Source organism: Mauremys mutica, chromosome 2 (genome assembly GCF_020497125.1).
Source record: "Mauremys mutica isolate MM-2020 ecotype Southern chromosome 2, ASM2049712v1, whole genome shotgun sequence".
In the NCBI taxonomy this organism is placed as follows: Eukaryota; Metazoa; Chordata; order Testudines; family Geoemydidae; genus Mauremys; species Mauremys mutica.
This window is the reverse complement of record NC_059073.1, coordinates 4,573,780-4,590,199: the sequence shown is the minus strand read 5'-3', so window position 1 is coordinate 4,590,199 and position 16,420 is coordinate 4,573,780. Positions and strand designations below refer to the sequence as shown.

The 16,420-nt window shown below is 54.1% G+C and overlaps 1 protein-coding gene across 5 annotated transcripts in view; it reads right to left on the bottom strand.

Moving 5' to 3' along the window:
* The window catches only part of MROH1 (maestro heat like repeat family member 1), a 105,009-nt gene extending 93,159 nt beyond the window's left edge, over positions 1-11,850 (bottom strand). For 3 of the 5 annotated variants that reach the window (XM_045004404.1, XM_045004403.1, XM_045004405.1), the window contains exon 1: positions 4,895-5,350. In XM_045004404.1, the coding sequence (XP_044860339.1) occupies positions 4,895-4,916 (22 nt within the window). In that variant the 5' untranslated portion in view covers positions 4,917-5,350. Of the gene's footprint in view, positions 1-4,894; positions 5,351-9,374; positions 9,489-11,806 lie in introns of those variants that run through there. The other 2 variants (XM_045004402.1, XM_045004401.1) reach the window with 2 other exon arrangements.
* Between the last annotated feature and the right edge of the window lie 4,570 nt (positions 11,851-16,420).

The window sequence follows — 16,420 nt, the reverse complement described above, 5'->3', positions numbered from 1 at the left end:
AATACACAGCTTGAGGCTTTGTGAAAATACACCACGACAACAGGGAGTTTAGGGAGGATCTTTGTGCCGCCCCGAGGAAAGCGCAGGTCGGAACCCCAGGCCCTTCTGCTCTGAACCAGAAAAGGCATTCTTGCTCTAGCCTCAGTCGATGAGGAAACCACTTCCAGCTGTCCCTGTAGCAGCAGCAGCCGCACATTTCAGGGGCTGGGGCTGCACAGCAGGAAGAGGGCAAGCCAGGGGTGGGGAGGACATCTTACAATGGGATTTAGACGGTTCTGTCCAGGTGGACCAAGGAAGCTGGTTTACTCCTTGTATCTCACTAACCCGATAGCTACCAGATTTGGAAAAACGCCACCATCCTGGCTGTCAAAGTCTCTAACTAGCCACACAACCGTGCTGGCCTTGTGCCAAGTGGGCAGCCACTGGGGCATGCTGCTCTTTCTCCAGAGCGGAAATTGTTCTGGTCGAACCCAGCAGCACATACTACTCGTTCAGAGCTTTCTTCCCAGCATGCATTGCCTTCCCCCTGTTAACACTGAATGCTATCTGCCCCCCGGCGTCCCACTTGCCTAGCTTTGTGTCATAGATTAAGACCAGAAGGAAATATTGTGAGCGTCTAGTCCAGGGGTTCTCAAACTTCATTGCACCACAATCCTTCTTACAACACAAGTTACTACACGATTCCAGGAGGGGCAACTGAAGCCTGAGCCGACCCGAGCTCTGCCACCTTCGGCAGGTGGGGGCGCAATGCTCAAGGGCTTGAGCCTGAGATGGGGGGCCTGTAACCTGAGCCCTACCCAGGGCCGAAGCTCTGGCCCCAGTAAGTCTAACGCTAGCCCTGGTGACCCCATTAAAACGGAGTTGAGACCCACTCTGGGGTCCTGACTCAGAGTCTGAGATCCACTGGACCCTCGTCTCCTACCTAAGAGGCCAAACTCCACCCAGTAATTCCTCCATCAAGCCCATGATTTCTGGTTGAGCTAGACGAGAGCGTCAACCAATCTGTAATTGAGTGTCAAGAGCCTGAGAATCTACCACTCCCCGTGGCAAGTTGTTCCAGTAGCGAGCTACCCTTGCTGTCCAAGAATGTGCCTTGCCGAGTCCCTCAGGTTTCTCTAGGTCTAACTAACCTCCATAACTAAAAACATCTGCAGGTTTACAGTACCTCATGGACCACTCTTGTATCCTGCTCAATACTGAACACCCTGGGATGGACGGAGACGCCTGCCATTTATCTGCAGCACTGCATATAGCAGGGCAGTGCCTACAGGGCCCTAGACAGGGATCAGAGCCCCACATGCTCAGCATCTTACAAGCATGAAGCAGACAGTGCCTGGGCTGGAGACTTCAGCAGCTCACGTGGTGATAAGATGCAACAGGTGAGAGAGACAAGTGGGGTGGAGGGGTAACCAGGTAACAGTGGAGACAGATCTGTTCCCTTAACTAGTGGCCACCAGCCCAGCCAAGGGCAGATGAGTGATTTACTGGCACCAGAGCAGAGGGGGGTGTGATGGAAGAGGCTACGGTGGCGGCTTTATGACCAGCGTCAGGGAATTTCGCTTTCACGCTGACAGGGAAAATCAACCGTGTGGTAAGTTTTCCACAACAACGCTGTCTTACCGATGGGGAAAGTACAACCGTGTTTGTGGGAGCAGTAGCCAAGCAGGCGGTCCAGCCTTTCTGTATCTTGGCCAGTTTCTAGTCCACATCTGTACGTTAATGCTCACCTCACAGTGACTTCGTTTCTTTGATACTTCTTGTGAGGACCTTTGCCAGAGGCTTTTAAATTGGTTTTAGGCGCCTGTTCTCCTTTAACGACTCTTGTGGACAAGTTTACACATTGTCTCTGCAGCTCCCTATCACTGTATTTTATTGTCAGCACATTGTATTGCATGATCCCAGCAAGTCTACAGCCCTCTCCCTGAGCTTTGCTACACCCCACTGAAGCAGCAGATCAGATGCCCCACTCCATCTACTGCCACAGGGCGGAGGGAACACATGTCCCTGCCCTGGGAGAAGTGAGAAAGAGGTAGGAGTGTGCATGTTGCTTTTCCCACTTCTCAGAGGATTGTAACAGCTCCGTCTTCAGTCACTCCAGTCCTATGATTCTGTGATAACCAACAAGGCCGTCAAGTTAAACAGAGCCAGACACCTCATTAACTCCACATACTGCTGTTTATCGTAACACTGTCTTATGGTCCTACAGCAATTTTCAGTCCAAGCCAGCTAGACCTTTCATTATCCTGCACTCCCATAAGACACCCATGTTGTAATATAATTGCATACAATTAAAGGGCACAGCATGTGTGCTTGTAATGCTGGAGATTTTTATTTGAGTCACTCTGGCTATAGTCAGCATCTGTAGCAGGAGCAGCTGTGAGCACAGGTAAATGGCCATGTTAAATCATTGAAAGGAGAGTTGCCATCTCCAACTCTTGGCTTCCTCTTTTTGATGCTGAAAGATTCTATTTCCACATGTTTGTCTAGAGTCTCTAGCCAATGGTCAGAATCACATTTTCCTCTTCAGAAGGGAATCGGTCCTCTGTCTCCTCCCCTCAAACTGTGTTCCTCCAGGTGAGAACAGGATTCTCAGGACAGGAATGTCACCCAGAGAGCACACTGAGGTCACTCCCTACTTACACCCAGGGTGAGGCCAGGTAGGGCCATCAGGGACAGGCTTGTGATGCCTTGTGTTAAGGCACTGAAATAAATGGGAGTCCCTAAAAGACATCACTAGACTCCCTGAAAGCCACTGCAGGGATAATTAACACGGGTATTAGAGAGGACCATGTACCTCACTGTCAGCGTGTCCCGACTATCTGTAACGAGCCTAAGGAATGTTTGTATGTGCATCCCAAGAACAAGGATTGTTGACAATATGGGTCATCTTTCAGATCCCAATGCAAGTCAAAGCATTTCTTCCCCTACATCCAACACCTCTTGGCTCTAGCATGCCAGCAGTAGGCATTTATCTACTGCTGGATCAAAGCAACAAACATCCAACAAGACAGACCTGTTGTGAATAACCCACATGAGTGGCTATTAACATAATGGTACGTTATGCTGTTAAAAACATTCCAGGTGGCATTCAGGATTTTGAAAGGTGCGTGTAAGGCCTTGGTTATATTACAAGTTGCACTTTTTCTATAAGAGAAGACTTAAACTGATTGTTTTTAAAACTACACAAATACCAGAGTTTAAGTAAATCAGCAAGTCACTTCTTCACTGACTTCAGTCAATCAAAACGAGCCACGTCTGCATCCTCTAAAAAAAGTGTTCCCAATTTCAGAGATTTAATAACTGATTTTAGTTGGATTGGTGCAGTTTGCAATATAGAGAAGGCCAAAGATTCATTTCTAATATAAGAGTTAAGAGCAAAGGAGACTTGCCACCCCCACCCAGCCCTGCCAGGCAAACACACGTCTCCAGAGGCTATCAAAAAACTAACTTAGAGCCATGAGCAATATACTGTATTGCAGTTTGATGCTATATCGCTTGCGAGTCACTCGGGAGACCACAGACAATTAAGATGCAGCGCTAAGGGGCTCTCAAGGGAGCCCAGGCAGTCAAGTTTAGTCCCATTAAGAAATGCTTCCTGACAGGCAGATTAGACTATGGAATAGTCTCCCCAGGGAAGTGGTGGAAGGGCCATCAGGGAGGCCATTTAAAACGAGACCGGACAAGGTACAGGCTCCTGCTACGAGGAACAATCCTGCCCTAACCTCCATGGGACAGGTGAGATGAGATCTTAGCTCATAGGACTTCCAGTGGGAAGCCAGAAGAGGGAAGGGAGGGAAATGATTCAAGGTGAAAAAACACCTAAGAGCACAAAATTAATTGAGTGTCACAACAAAGGTCATTTTGCAGCAAGACAGCTACCACCACGAGCAGGGGGCTCTGGAAACCCATTGCAGTTAGAAACTTGATTTTCAGTTGTACTGCAGTGAATGGTCTTGGCCAGTCCACCCATGGGCCAATTATAGTTGTGCATCCAGCCATTCTTTTGCTACCCTGCTCAAACGCATCATTCACAAGCCCACAAAGATCTGGGCTGATTCCCTCTGCCGCTGCTCCTTGCTCCAGCCTCCCCTCCACCACCAAAGAGACCCCACACCTCTCTCGCCTTTGTAATCTTGCCCCACTGTTGCAGTCTGAGAGCATCTCAATACCATTCCCAGCTGGAACGTTAGCTCTTCTTTAAAAGCTAAAGGAAGTGCCATGAATCTCCTGGCTCTGGAAGAGTCAGAGGTTACTGCTGGGGAGCAGACCATGAAGCAGCCCTCAGCAGACTGGCTGCCATGTATCCTGGTAGCAGTTCTTGGAGCAAGGGGCACAGTCTGAGCATGGGGGAATGAAAGAGGAACAGTATATAGGAAGGACAGGAGCTCCACTTCAGAACAGCCTCAGATTCCCAAGCAAGAGAACCATACCTTGAGCTAGATAAAAATCAAGACCCAGGTGTTTGATAGCCTGGAATGTAGTGATTACCACCTACACAGGTGCATGCATGAGTTGCCCAGTTATCTGGTTTTAGATGCAGTGCGATATTTGAGCAAACCAGCTATGTGTTATTCACCTTAGCAAGAAAGAGCAGAGCTGTTCACACCAGCAGAGCTCAGAACAACCCAACATCATTGGAATTGCCTTTGCTTCTCTCCATTACTCTATGTCCCTTAAAGTCCCCAATAAGATGAACTTCCCCTCCCCTCTGAGAAGACAGTCACTGTCAGCCACACAAACGAGGAGTCCTCCAGCTACCAGGGAGCATGGCACCGGAACTGTACAATACCCTTGTTGGAAGTGCTCATTTGTGTGCAGATATCTACCAGATGCAATCCAGGTTTCTTAGCCTGACTTCCCCAAAAAGGAGTGGACAGAGTAATCTGGCACTTACTTTTCACCCGCGACTCCATCATGCTCCTCGTTTTGAGTTTTTCTGCCCACAGAGAGTAGTTTGCAGCTTCTTGCTCCTTCTCAAACCGGGAAGTGCCTGGGGAACCTATTTTTACGGTCTGCCTTTGCTCCTCTAGAGAGCAGTTTCTGTTTTAAGAGTCTCTTGGACTAGAAGTTTGTAATTCAGGAGCGTTTCGCACCATGAAGCAGAGGAGAGGATATTAGTCCAGCCACAGGGAAGCAAGACATCAATCTCTTCAGTTGCTTGTGAGCAGCTAACGATCTCCAGCTGCCTGATCTCTCCAGGTTTCTGAACCTCTGGCAGTTTCCTGATGGTGGGTAATCAATGCACCCTCCAATGCGATCATAGCACCAAACGAAAAGCCTTTAGAGAGGGCAAGGCCAGCGGGAGTACATGCGAAGTACTGTTCCCTATGGCTTCTTCCTTCTTCTAGGCCTGAAAAGACAGAGACATTTCACAACATGACTTACAACAGACTTGGCGTGTATTTGTTTACCTACAACATTCAGTACTGTGTGTTCCCATCCAGCAACTGCTTCTATGCCATGGTTTCCAGAGTCCCAGCATTTCTTTTTGGCCAGCAACAACAGGCCTGTCCCCTAGCAGAAGGAGTCTCTCGCTAACCAATATGACTGCAGAAAGCAGGACCACTTCAAAGGGGCCTAGGCTGTATTCATTTAAGTGACCTGCCTCTGACGGAACCATGAGGATGGAAATGACAGACAGCAGCAGCCCAGAGGCCCCTGTCCAGGGGAAGTTTTCTGGATCTCTTCCTTTTTAAACAGAACAGATTTGCTCTGCTTGTATATGGTAAGTGCCAACAGCAATGCTTAAAACAAGTTTAAGATACATAAAAGTGGAGAATCAAAGTCCAGGCTTGCCTTTGTACATAGTAAAGTAGCAGGGTGTATATATACACATAGGTGCCACAGCACACATTCATGGTTTCTAAAAATACATATTGTAGCTTTGATCCCATCTCTTCAACTAGGTCAGAACAAAATACCAGCTATGCTCACTCTGAAGCCTCCTTAACCATCATCAAGGAACTGTTAGAATTTCTAAAACATAGAATCATAGAATATCAGGGTTGGAAGAGACCTCAGGAGATCTACTCCAATCCCCTGCTCGAAGCAGGACGAACACCAAATAAATCATCCCAGCCAGGGCTTTGTCAAGCTGGGCTTTAAAAACCTCTAAGGAAGGAGATTCCACCACCTCCCTAGGTAACCCGTTCCAGTGCTTCACCACCCTCCTAGGGAGCTAGTGTTTCCTAATACCCAACCTAGACCTCCCCCACTGCAACTTGAGACCATTGCTCCTTGTTCATCTACCACCACTGAGAACAGCTGAGCTCCATCCTTCTTGGAACCCCCTTTCAGGTAGCTGAAGGCTGCTATCAAACCCCCCGCCTCCCATTCATCTCTTCTGCAGACTAAATAACCCCAGTTCCCTCAGCCATTGGCTTGCTATTTCCCTATCACCACCAAACTTGTCCTACCAGGTTTACCTCTAGTGAGCAAAGCACCAGGGCATCCTACTCCAGGGCATGCTAAAGAATTGATTCCTCTCCCCACCTCTGTACAGTGATGCTCATCTCAGTGCAGATAATCTGGTCATGAAGGAAACAGCAGCACAGCGGAGTGTCTGCAATCTCACTTGTTTAGGAAGTGGAAGTTTAACATTCACTAGTTTGCTACCTAGGGCACTTATCTATTTTGGCATTTCGTAACATCAAGCAAACACCTACCCCCCACACTGGGTGTTTTACATCCGTTAATGTGTCACGTCATCAGAAGAATCAAATCGCACAAAGGCCTTTGCATTTGGTTTACACATGACCTATTAGTCCTCGCAGTCCCCAGTTATTGGGCCTGTTTTAAGATGTAGCCAAGAGGGGCAGTGACCCGGCCAAGTTCTCACAGCAAGTGTGTGGCGGAGCTGGAGCACCTTGCCCTCTGCTCAGTTCACTAACCCACTAATTCACAAGAGTGGCTCCTCCATCTGCCTCTAGTAACAGTGCACACCACTATGTAGGGTACCGGAGCTGGAGCCAGCACTCATTCACCCGTTTCCTGAGGAGCATCAGACTAAACACTGCTCAGGAGGTAGGAATCTGGCCACTGCAACCCATGCTGGTGAAGGCAGAGGAATGGATCTAAAAGGAGCACAAAAATGCTGCAGAGTCCCTGCTGCACGGAAGAATCCGGATGTTCCTGATACAGCACAAAGCTGGTACTCATGCAAGAGCCTTCGAGTCTTAAGAAAAATGGAACATAAACAGAGACAGTCCAGCCCAGCATGAAGCCATGGTGCTAAAGCCTTCGAGACTCAGTGCACCAGACTAGGTCTGGCAACCTGCAAGCCAGAGGGCAGCTGTGCATAGTTACAAGGCTCGGGCAGCTGGACAAAACTGCATCTCTGGTGCTGGGATTTCAGTTCTGTATCAAGAGAAAACTGCAGGTCATTGGGGACACAGATACAGGTGAGAGAGGAGAAACAGACCAGTGCTCCCAACACCTCTTGAAGTGCATGCAAACAAGAACTAGACTAGCTGCATGGACTCTGACAAGCTTTATCATTTCAAAAGTTGCATGCCACACAGCTAGCCATAGGACAATTAATAGGCTCAGTACAAATATCTAAGGCTAAACCACTGGTTCTCCACTTGTGAGGTGTAAACTCCCTTCTCTTCAGGTGTCAGTATATAATGCCTGCATCTGAAATTCACTCCATGCATCTGAAGAAGCGGGTTTTTTTACCCACAAAAGCTTATGCCCAAATAAATCTGTTAGCTTTTAAGGTGCCACCGGACTCCTTGTTGTTTTTAAGGCTAAACCAGCCTTCCCACCTAGCTATCAGCCAGACTGTCAGAGACCAGGCCTTGCGGTCACCTGACTGGAGTGACAATCATTAATACAGGACTGCACAGATGCAGACACAGCCCCAGCATCAAAGAGCTTACAGTGCGAATAACCCACATAGCTGGGAGTAGACAGATGTCAACTAGAGAAGCTACTGCTTCAGACAGCTACCATGCAATTAACGGGAGCAGCAATAAGCATTCACCACCAGCAGCTTGGTATGGAGAAGTAATTTCCTGGGGATTTATTTCAGGATAAGCCACTTATGAAAATGGTTTCCTATCATAAATCTACATTTTTAAAGATGCAACTGGCTAACCACCCCATTAATAACTACAGGCTCCTGAATGGCAAAGGAGGATCATTCCCTGTCAGCCAGCTAGAAAGCATTGCCTACAGCAGTCCCATACAGGGGGCACTGAGCTAGGAACAAGCAGGCAGTGAAAGGAGCCCAGCCCATGGGGCCTGCTGCTGCACTGCTGAAGCAGAGCTTTGAGGACAGCCTGTGTGGGGAGGAAAGCCCAGCAAGACAGAAGCCACAAACATCCAGCACAGAAACCACCCCCCTCCCTTTGTAAGTTTTGCTCTTGCTCCCTGTTTGGTGCATGTGTGAACCGATCTGGGTTCTCTCTAGCCCAGTCCTGCAACACAGCACCATTTCCCTAAGGCCAAAGCCCCAGACCCCAAACTAGGACCACAGCCCAGGAGCTGAAGTGCTGGGGGCATTCCCAAAAGCCCCATCCCAGAGCGAAGGATGCTCAGTGACAAGCGAGCCTGGCACTGCTCCCCAGAGCCAGGAGGAGACAGCAGGTCACAGGCTGCCAGACCAAGGATGGCAGCAGGGAGCCCGGACGCCTGGGTTCTCTCCCCGGCTCTAGTGAGTAGAGCGAGGGGTGGGGGCTGGGAGCCCGGACACCTGGGTTCTCTCCCCGGCTCTGGGAGGGGGGTGGGCTCTAGGGAGTAGAGTGGGGGTGGGGGCTGGGAGCCCGGATGCCTGGGTTCTCTCCCCGGCTCTGGAAGGGGGGTGGGCTCTAGTGGGTAGAGCGGGGGTGGGGGCTGGGAGCCCGGACGCCTGGGTTCTCTCCCCGGCTCCGGGAGGGTGGTGGGCTCTAGTGGGTAGAGCGGGGGGAAAGAGGGGTTGGAAGCCCGGACGCCTGGGTTCTCTCCCCGGCTCCAGGAGGGGGGTGGGCTCTAGGGAGTAGAGCGGGGGGGACGCCTGGGTTCTCTCCCCGGCTCTAATGGGTAGGGGGGGGGCTGGGAGCCCGGACGCCTGGGTTCTCTCCCCGGCTCGGGGGGGTGAGCTGGGAGCCCGGAAGCCTGGGTTCTCTCCCCGGCTCTGGGAGGGGGGTGGGCTCTAGGGGATAGACCGGGGGAGGGGGCTGGGAGCCCGGACGCCTGGGTTCTCTCCCCGGCTCTAGGGGGTAGAGCGCGGGGGGTGGGGGCTGGGAGCCCGGACGCCTGGGTTCTCTCCCCGGCTCTGGGAGGGGGGTGGGCTCTAGGGGATAGACCGGGGGGGGGGGGGCTGGGAGCCCGGACGCCTGGGTTCTCTCCCCGGCTCTAACGGGTACCGGGCCCCCCGGCGGCTGCGGCGGTACCTGCCCGCTCCAGCTCGGCTGCGGGGACGCTGCCGCTGCTGCCGCCGCTTCGGCCGCTTCCGGGACAGCCTGGCCCCGCCCCCACCTGTGCGAGGGGCGGGGACTCCCCGCCCCCTCCGCTCGGCCCCCTCACGTGACCCCGCCAGTTCGGCCCGGCCGTTGGGCGGAGGCACCAAAACACTGCAATGCGCATGCGCCTGAGCTAAGCGCAGCCCCGCCCCCCGCGACTGACGTAGGGAGGGGTCTGGTCACACCCGCGGGGGAGGGGAGATCCCACCCCTCTAGGGGCGTGTCCGTGTCAGGCCCCTCCCCCAGCAGCCCCTCCCAGGAGACGCCCCTCCCCCATCTGGTGTAGCAGCCCAACCCCCCCCACATCTCCCATGCTGGGGGCTCACCCCCCCCCAAAAAAACCCTCCCTCCTCCCATGCTGGGGGGGTCACTCCACACCCCCAACCCGCTTCAAGAGACCCCCCCCCACCTCCCATGCTGGGGGCTCACCCCCCCCCCCAAAAACCCTCCCTCCTCCCATGCTGGGGGGAGTCACTCCACACCCCCAACCCCCTTCAAGAGACCCCCCCACTCCCATGCTGGGGGCTCACTCCCCCCACAAGACCCCTCCCTCCTCCCATGCTGGGGGGAGTCACTCCCCCCCCCCACCTCCCATGCTGGGGGCTCACTCCCCCCCCCAAGAGAGCCCCCTCCTCCCATGCTGGGGGGGTCACTCCACACCCCCAACCCCCCACAATACACCCCCCCACTCCCATGCTGGGGGCTCACTCCCCCCCCCAAAAAACCCTCCCTCCTCCCATGCTGGGGGGGGGTCACTCCACACCCCCAATCCCCTTCAAGAGACCCCCCCCCACCTCCCATGCTGGGGGCTCACCCCCCCCCAAAAAAACCCCTCCCTCCTCCCATGCTGGGGGGGTCACTCCACACCCCCAACCCCCCACAAGACACCCCCCCACCTCCCATGCTGGGGGCTCACTCCCCACCCCTAACCCCCCACAAGACACCCCCCCACTCCCATGCTGGGGGCTCACTCCCCCCCACGACCCCTCCCTCCTCCCATGCTGGGGGGGTCACTCCACACCCCCAACCCCCTTCAAGAGACCCCCCCAACCTCCCATGCTGGGGGCTCACTCCCCACCCCTAAACCCCCACAAGACACCCCCCCACTCCCATGCTGGGGGCTCACTCCCCCCCCCACAAGAGAGCCCCCTCCTCCCATGTTGGGGGGGTCACTCCACACCCACAACCGCCTTCAAGAGACCCCCCCCCACCTCCCATGCTGGAGGGGCTCACTCCCCCCTACCAACAGGAGACCCCCTCCCCCATGCTGGGTCTTTCTCCCCACCCACCCCACTATGCTCTGGGGGAGACACCCACACACCCCAAGAAGGTGCCCCCCACCCCACAGGCTCCACCCACAGCGGATGCCCCCCCAGCAGTGCAGCTCTGTGGAGCCACGTCACGCCCTGGTCAGGGCACGTCTGTCATGCCGCCGAACACGCGTGGAGGATGGGCCTGCTCGACAGGCACCGCGCCTTGGCCCCCCAGGCACTGTGCCTCTCTTCCCCTGGCGTCACCTCCCAGCCACGCTCAGAGGGAAGCGAGGTGCCTGGCCAGAGCAGGCAAGGACCCCATTCACCCAGAGACCCCCCCACGTCTCCTTCCCCCACCCACCACACACGGCTCAGCACTGCAATCCCCGGCCAACGTGGCCGGAGTTTTCTTTCCCACAGAGCAATACCAGCAGCAAATGTAACACACCGGTGCCTCACGGAGTCCGGCTGCTGCGGTCTGGAATCCAGCCTTGCCACAGCCTGGCCTGAATGACCCTGGTCCCCACAACCACCATCTGACCCATAGTGACTCACGAGGGGCAGCAGGACCAGCCCAGGAAGTCAAGTCCCGGATCAATCACTAAGGCCAGGCAGACACAAGCTGGATGGCACACAAAGACGCAGCCCTTTGCAGAGCCCTGGGCAGACTGCTCGTTTTGCCTGGCAGCGGTTCCAAAGCGGCACGGAGGAAAGGAGACAGCCGTGCTCTCATGGAGTGCACTGGAGAGCAGGAAGGGGAAATTCAGGCATGAGGGGTGCCATGTTTTCCTGTGGGGATTTTCCCCATTTGTTTGGGGGAAGGGCATTATACAGATAACTCCATGCACATCTGGGAGGGGGGCCACAGACACGTGTGACAGGGAGGTTCCAGTCGAGGGAGCCAAGGCCTGTAGGGGTGTCAGGGGAACAGAAAGCGCTAAGGCCGTTTGCCATCCTTGAGTATTAGCGGGCGGAGCAAGGCAGGACCCTGGGAGAAAGGCTCCAGTGAGATAATCCCCACATTGGGGATCACATCCTCTAATCACCCCTTAAGTCTTCCTGCTGGCAGACCCTCAACGTCCTGCAGCACAGGGGCTGCTGCATGCTTACCTTCCAGGGGCCAGGCCGGCTCCACCCAGCACTGCTCCTTTCACAGGCTCCACCTGCAGGAACTGGTTTAGCAGGTGGGCTGGCTGCAGAGTCTGCTTTTAAGGGGAGCCAGCTGGGGCACGCTGGCAGCGCTCCCTGGGGGAAGGGAGGGCAGTGCTGGGGAGGGAGTCCAATGGGAAAGGTGGAGGTTGTTTGGTGGGGGTTAATTTGCCATTCCTAATAAATGGGAGTCTGAAGGAAAAGTATCTCCTCTGTAAAAAGTACAGTCAGCTCTTCCTGGCTAGGCCTTCACAGCCACAGAGCCCTTTGCCAGCCAGTAAACTGACAAGCAACCCTCCTAGCATAGCCCCGAAGGGGCAGGTCGGTACGTGTCATCGGCCCCCTTACACAGAGCAACAAACTGAGGCACAGGGAGGGGAAATGACTTGCCCAAGCCTAGAGCCAGAACTAAAGCTCAGGCGTTGGTGGGTCCCAGAGCTGGGTGCTGCCCCTTAGGCCAGGCCACAACCTCTGACAGCTGCACCGTTTTCTACAGTAACAGCCCGGCACACTGCCGTGTCCCGACTGCAGGAGTCTGGCCCATCACCGGGGTGTACTGTAGCAGCTTGAATAAGGGTCAGGTGGGGAATATTAAAGAGCAAGTCTCCTCTTCAAAGAGCAGTGTTTGTTCATTTGATGTTTGCTTGCGAGCGAGCTCTGCAAGGCACGGTGGTGACTGGGAGGTGAGAAAGGCCTGCTCCGAAGGGCACTGAGCCATGGCAGCCACTCAGCCCTCAGAGAAGGACCTGGGAGGTTGGGTCGCTGGTTCAGGAAAAAAACACGTCCTTTTGAGGGAGGCTGACCTTGTGGTTAAGCCACAGGACTGGGAGTCAGGAGACCTGAGTTCCCAGCTTCCCCGATTCACCACATGACCTCGAGCCAGTCACTTTCCCCTCTGTCCCTCGCCCTCTGCAGCTGTGGAACAGTGGCCTCCCACACAGGGAACTAGGAGCCTGCCCTGGTTAACATTAGTGAGGCACGTTGAGCTCCATGGTGTTGTGGCAGGGCAAAGGGCTATTCTGGTGTTATGAGATCATCACCTCATACGTTAATAAATAAACTGGTGTGACTGTGTCTCCGGCATCTGGCTTTCCACCTGAAAGCCTCTGCCCTGTATCAAAGATGCCAGGAGGATGGCTGCAGCAGTCCACAGCCCGGAGCCCTAAGGGTCCAGTGATACAGGCTGGCCTGGCTGTTTGAGGCAGTGCCCCGAATTGCCTGGTGAAGCCATTCTCCCCTCCATCCAGTCCAGTTGCATGAAGGGGGAATCTTCTCCCAGCTCCAGTCCTGTTTCTGGAGAAGGGAAATTAGGCTGGTCCCCAAGTCACAGCGCCAGGGCAGCTCTGCAGGTGCCCTCAGAGCACAGGGCACCAGGCAGTTGTCTGGGCCTAGGGCTGGTTGTTGTGCCACATTGTTGTGTCTATTAGTAGCCGAGGCTGATAGCCCCAGAAGTGCAAAGCCTCCACATCGATCCAAAGCCTGTCTCGCAAGCCACCTGTGTTAGAGGGTTAGGGCGGAGAAGGAAGCAGTTTCCAGTATCCAAGAGAATCTAAACCCATTTAGGAGAACTATAATTTCTTTACCCAGTAGCAGCAAGTTCTCCCTAGAGCTGCTGGCCCCAAATCTCTCCTCTTTCCCTATCACCGCCCTGCCAACCCAATGTAAATTAAACTTCCCAGTTCCTTCCCGCTCTACATCAGCATGTTACCTTACTGCCACCCAGCCTGCCTCTCCCCCCGCCGGTCTCACTGAGTCGCACGTCAGGGGTGGTGTGTAGGTCAGTCTAACCCAGCTATCGGCCAAGATGGATTTTCTGTGCCTCTGGGTTTGGGTGCCCAAGTCGAGGCCTGGTTTTATACAGCGCTGAGCATCCACTCTCTGAAAATCAGACCCTTTTAAGGAGTCTCAATTTGGGCCCCCCAAGTCACTTTAAAATGTTGGCCATCACATGTGGTGTCCACCCAGATTCTGCCCACCAGAGCACACGCAGCCCCTCGCTGTCCCTTGCACAGCAGCCAGCTGCAAAACCTCCTCCCTGTGACCATGCTCCCTGCCTGTGAAAGAAAGGGGGAGACAGCACCAGCGCCTCCTGTGAGCACCCAGAACGGAACACATTGTGCATTACCAGGGTTCTCCATCCCGACTGGGTTACTACTGGTTAGTAACCTGCACATTCCCTGTAACGTTGTGTGCTGGTTTCCCCATCACTGACTCTTGGTGAACTTTGTTATCCCAACTGACCGCTTCCTGGCCAACCCTGCAGCATAGAGAACAGCAGCTTGGCTTGGCTTGGCTGTGTATTGGGACAGAGGACGGAGGTAAGGGACAGCTCTAACTCACCAGCGCAGCTGCAAGGAGATGCTCCTTCACTAGCTCCCATTTCTTGCCATCAGTTTGTTTGGGTCTTGAGCAGCTCCTGAGCGGGAGGATGGGAGGAAGAAGAGAGAAATCCCAACTGCATTTGTATCCTGCCTGGTCCAGCACTGCAGGAACGACAGGGCTGGGAAATACTGCAATAAAACGGAGAGTCTGGGGGGATGCACAGAAGCCTTGTTACAAATAGGTGAGAGAAATGCGTCTGTGCCACCTGCTGGAGAAACCCAGATAGCCTTCCCCTCACTGCGCAGAGGAGACGTCCCCCTCACTGAGCGGTGGAGCAGCCGTCTCCCCACGGGTAGGCTCCCGGACCCACACTGGAGATGGAGGAACCCCTATCGTGTTCTTGTCTGTCCCCACTGTCGGGAGGTTAACGGCCGCTTGCTTCTGAGAAGGGCAAAGATCCACGTCCTCTGCAAGGCCCCAAAACCCAAGGTGACCCCACGAAGAAGACGATAGCTGGTATTATTGTGAATAACCCGGCTCTGTATTCCCATGGCACCTAGGAGACCCAGGGATGGACAAATACCAAACAAAAGGACAGTCCCTGCCCCAAAGAGCTTAAATGGAAGGATAAGAGAAGAGACAAGGGCTGGGGACAGAGCGACCCAGGGGGAGCACGAGGAAACACTGAGCCAAGGGTGGTCAGCCTGGCAGGCAGTGGCTGAGCACACCAGCAGCCGAACCACCCTCCAGCTGCCTGTAAGCTCCATGGCAAAGGGGAGTTTTCGGGGGGGGTGGCAGTTGAAGTAGGATAATGAGGTACTTTTGCAGCTGTTTACGGGACGCTCCTGCCAAGTGTGAGGGGCAGCACAGGAGAAAGCACAACGGTGCTTGTCTGAAACTGTAACAAGGGCGATGGAGGCTGGATGAGCCGAGTAAAACCTTGTTAGGGGTTGAGTTAAAACCTCATTCGAACGGATGTGTGAACGTGCCCTTCATTTCAAATACCTGGGAGAGGGGGCTAAGGGGCCACACCTAACACAGGCCTTTTTGAGTCTGTCCAGAAACTGGCACCATGCGGGCAGGGGAGTCCAGTGGGTAGTGTGACATGGGGTGCTGGAACGGGGGGGCCAGGGGGCCATGGTCCCATCACTTTTTATAGGCCATAAGGACGAGCGATGGGGGGCAGAGAGATGTAAGAGGGGGCGAGGTCTTGGGGGAAGGGGCGGCATGGGCGGTGGAGCCAAGGTTAGGGCGCCGGTGGCCCCACACTTTTAGGGCGCGTCCATCACGCCTGATTGTGACCAGGTGCGTGTGTGACTGAAGACACAGAAACGGAGACCAGGCAAGAACAGAGGGAGAGGCAGAAAGCAAGAACGCTGAGCAGCAGCCTGCGGGCACAGCGTGACCTTGGTAAAAGCTGGCGAGAGAGCCTAGGAATGTCTCCTCTTGTTCTGGCTTCCTCCTGCACTCAGGGAAGCGGGGCTTTGCATAGTCCTGGTTAAGAAACAAGACTGCGTTGAAGAAAATACTGGACTTCACCAATTTCTACTTCCAACTGGAACATCCTGGCCCGGGGCCCTGAACGTCGACTAGACACTCAGGTTGAAAAAGAGTCGAAATAAATAGATCTGTTTCCTTCTCCCAGGTCTCCAAGTGCTTCTTGCCTTTTTGTTTGTCTTCCAGATTTCAAAGTGGCTGGGGGAGCCACCGTGTTGATATTTGTGCAACAGTAAATCCTCAGTTCCCTCCCGCATGTGTCCACAGGCTACTTGGGAATAAATCCCCGACGCTTGCTCCCGAGTTATTTCAGAACTAGCCCTTGGATGGCCAGTGTAGCCAGTTAGTTCATTTGCTCATCCAGTCCCCATTGTGTTATTTAGGGTTATGGTCAACTCCTATGCGATAGGCTCATAGGCCACAGGAGCAAAGTATTTAAGGTTTCTCCATGGCGTGGAAGCCCAGAGCTCTCCACCTCCTGGTGACTGGTGGAAATTCAGCCCAGGCACTTTGCAAATGAATTAATTCTCACAGCCCTGTGATGCAGGCTAAGTGCAGATGGGGAATTTGAGGCAGAAATGGAGGCAGGGACTTGCCCAAGGCCACAGATCAAGTCTATAAGAGAGCCGGAAATAGAAATAACAAACTCTACTAGTTGTCCTTTGGCCAGCTAAGGGGTACCCTGGGTCCTAGCCCTGTGCTCCTTCCATACGCTTCTCACTGAGTGACGAGTGGTTTAAGCATCTGGTTTAGAAT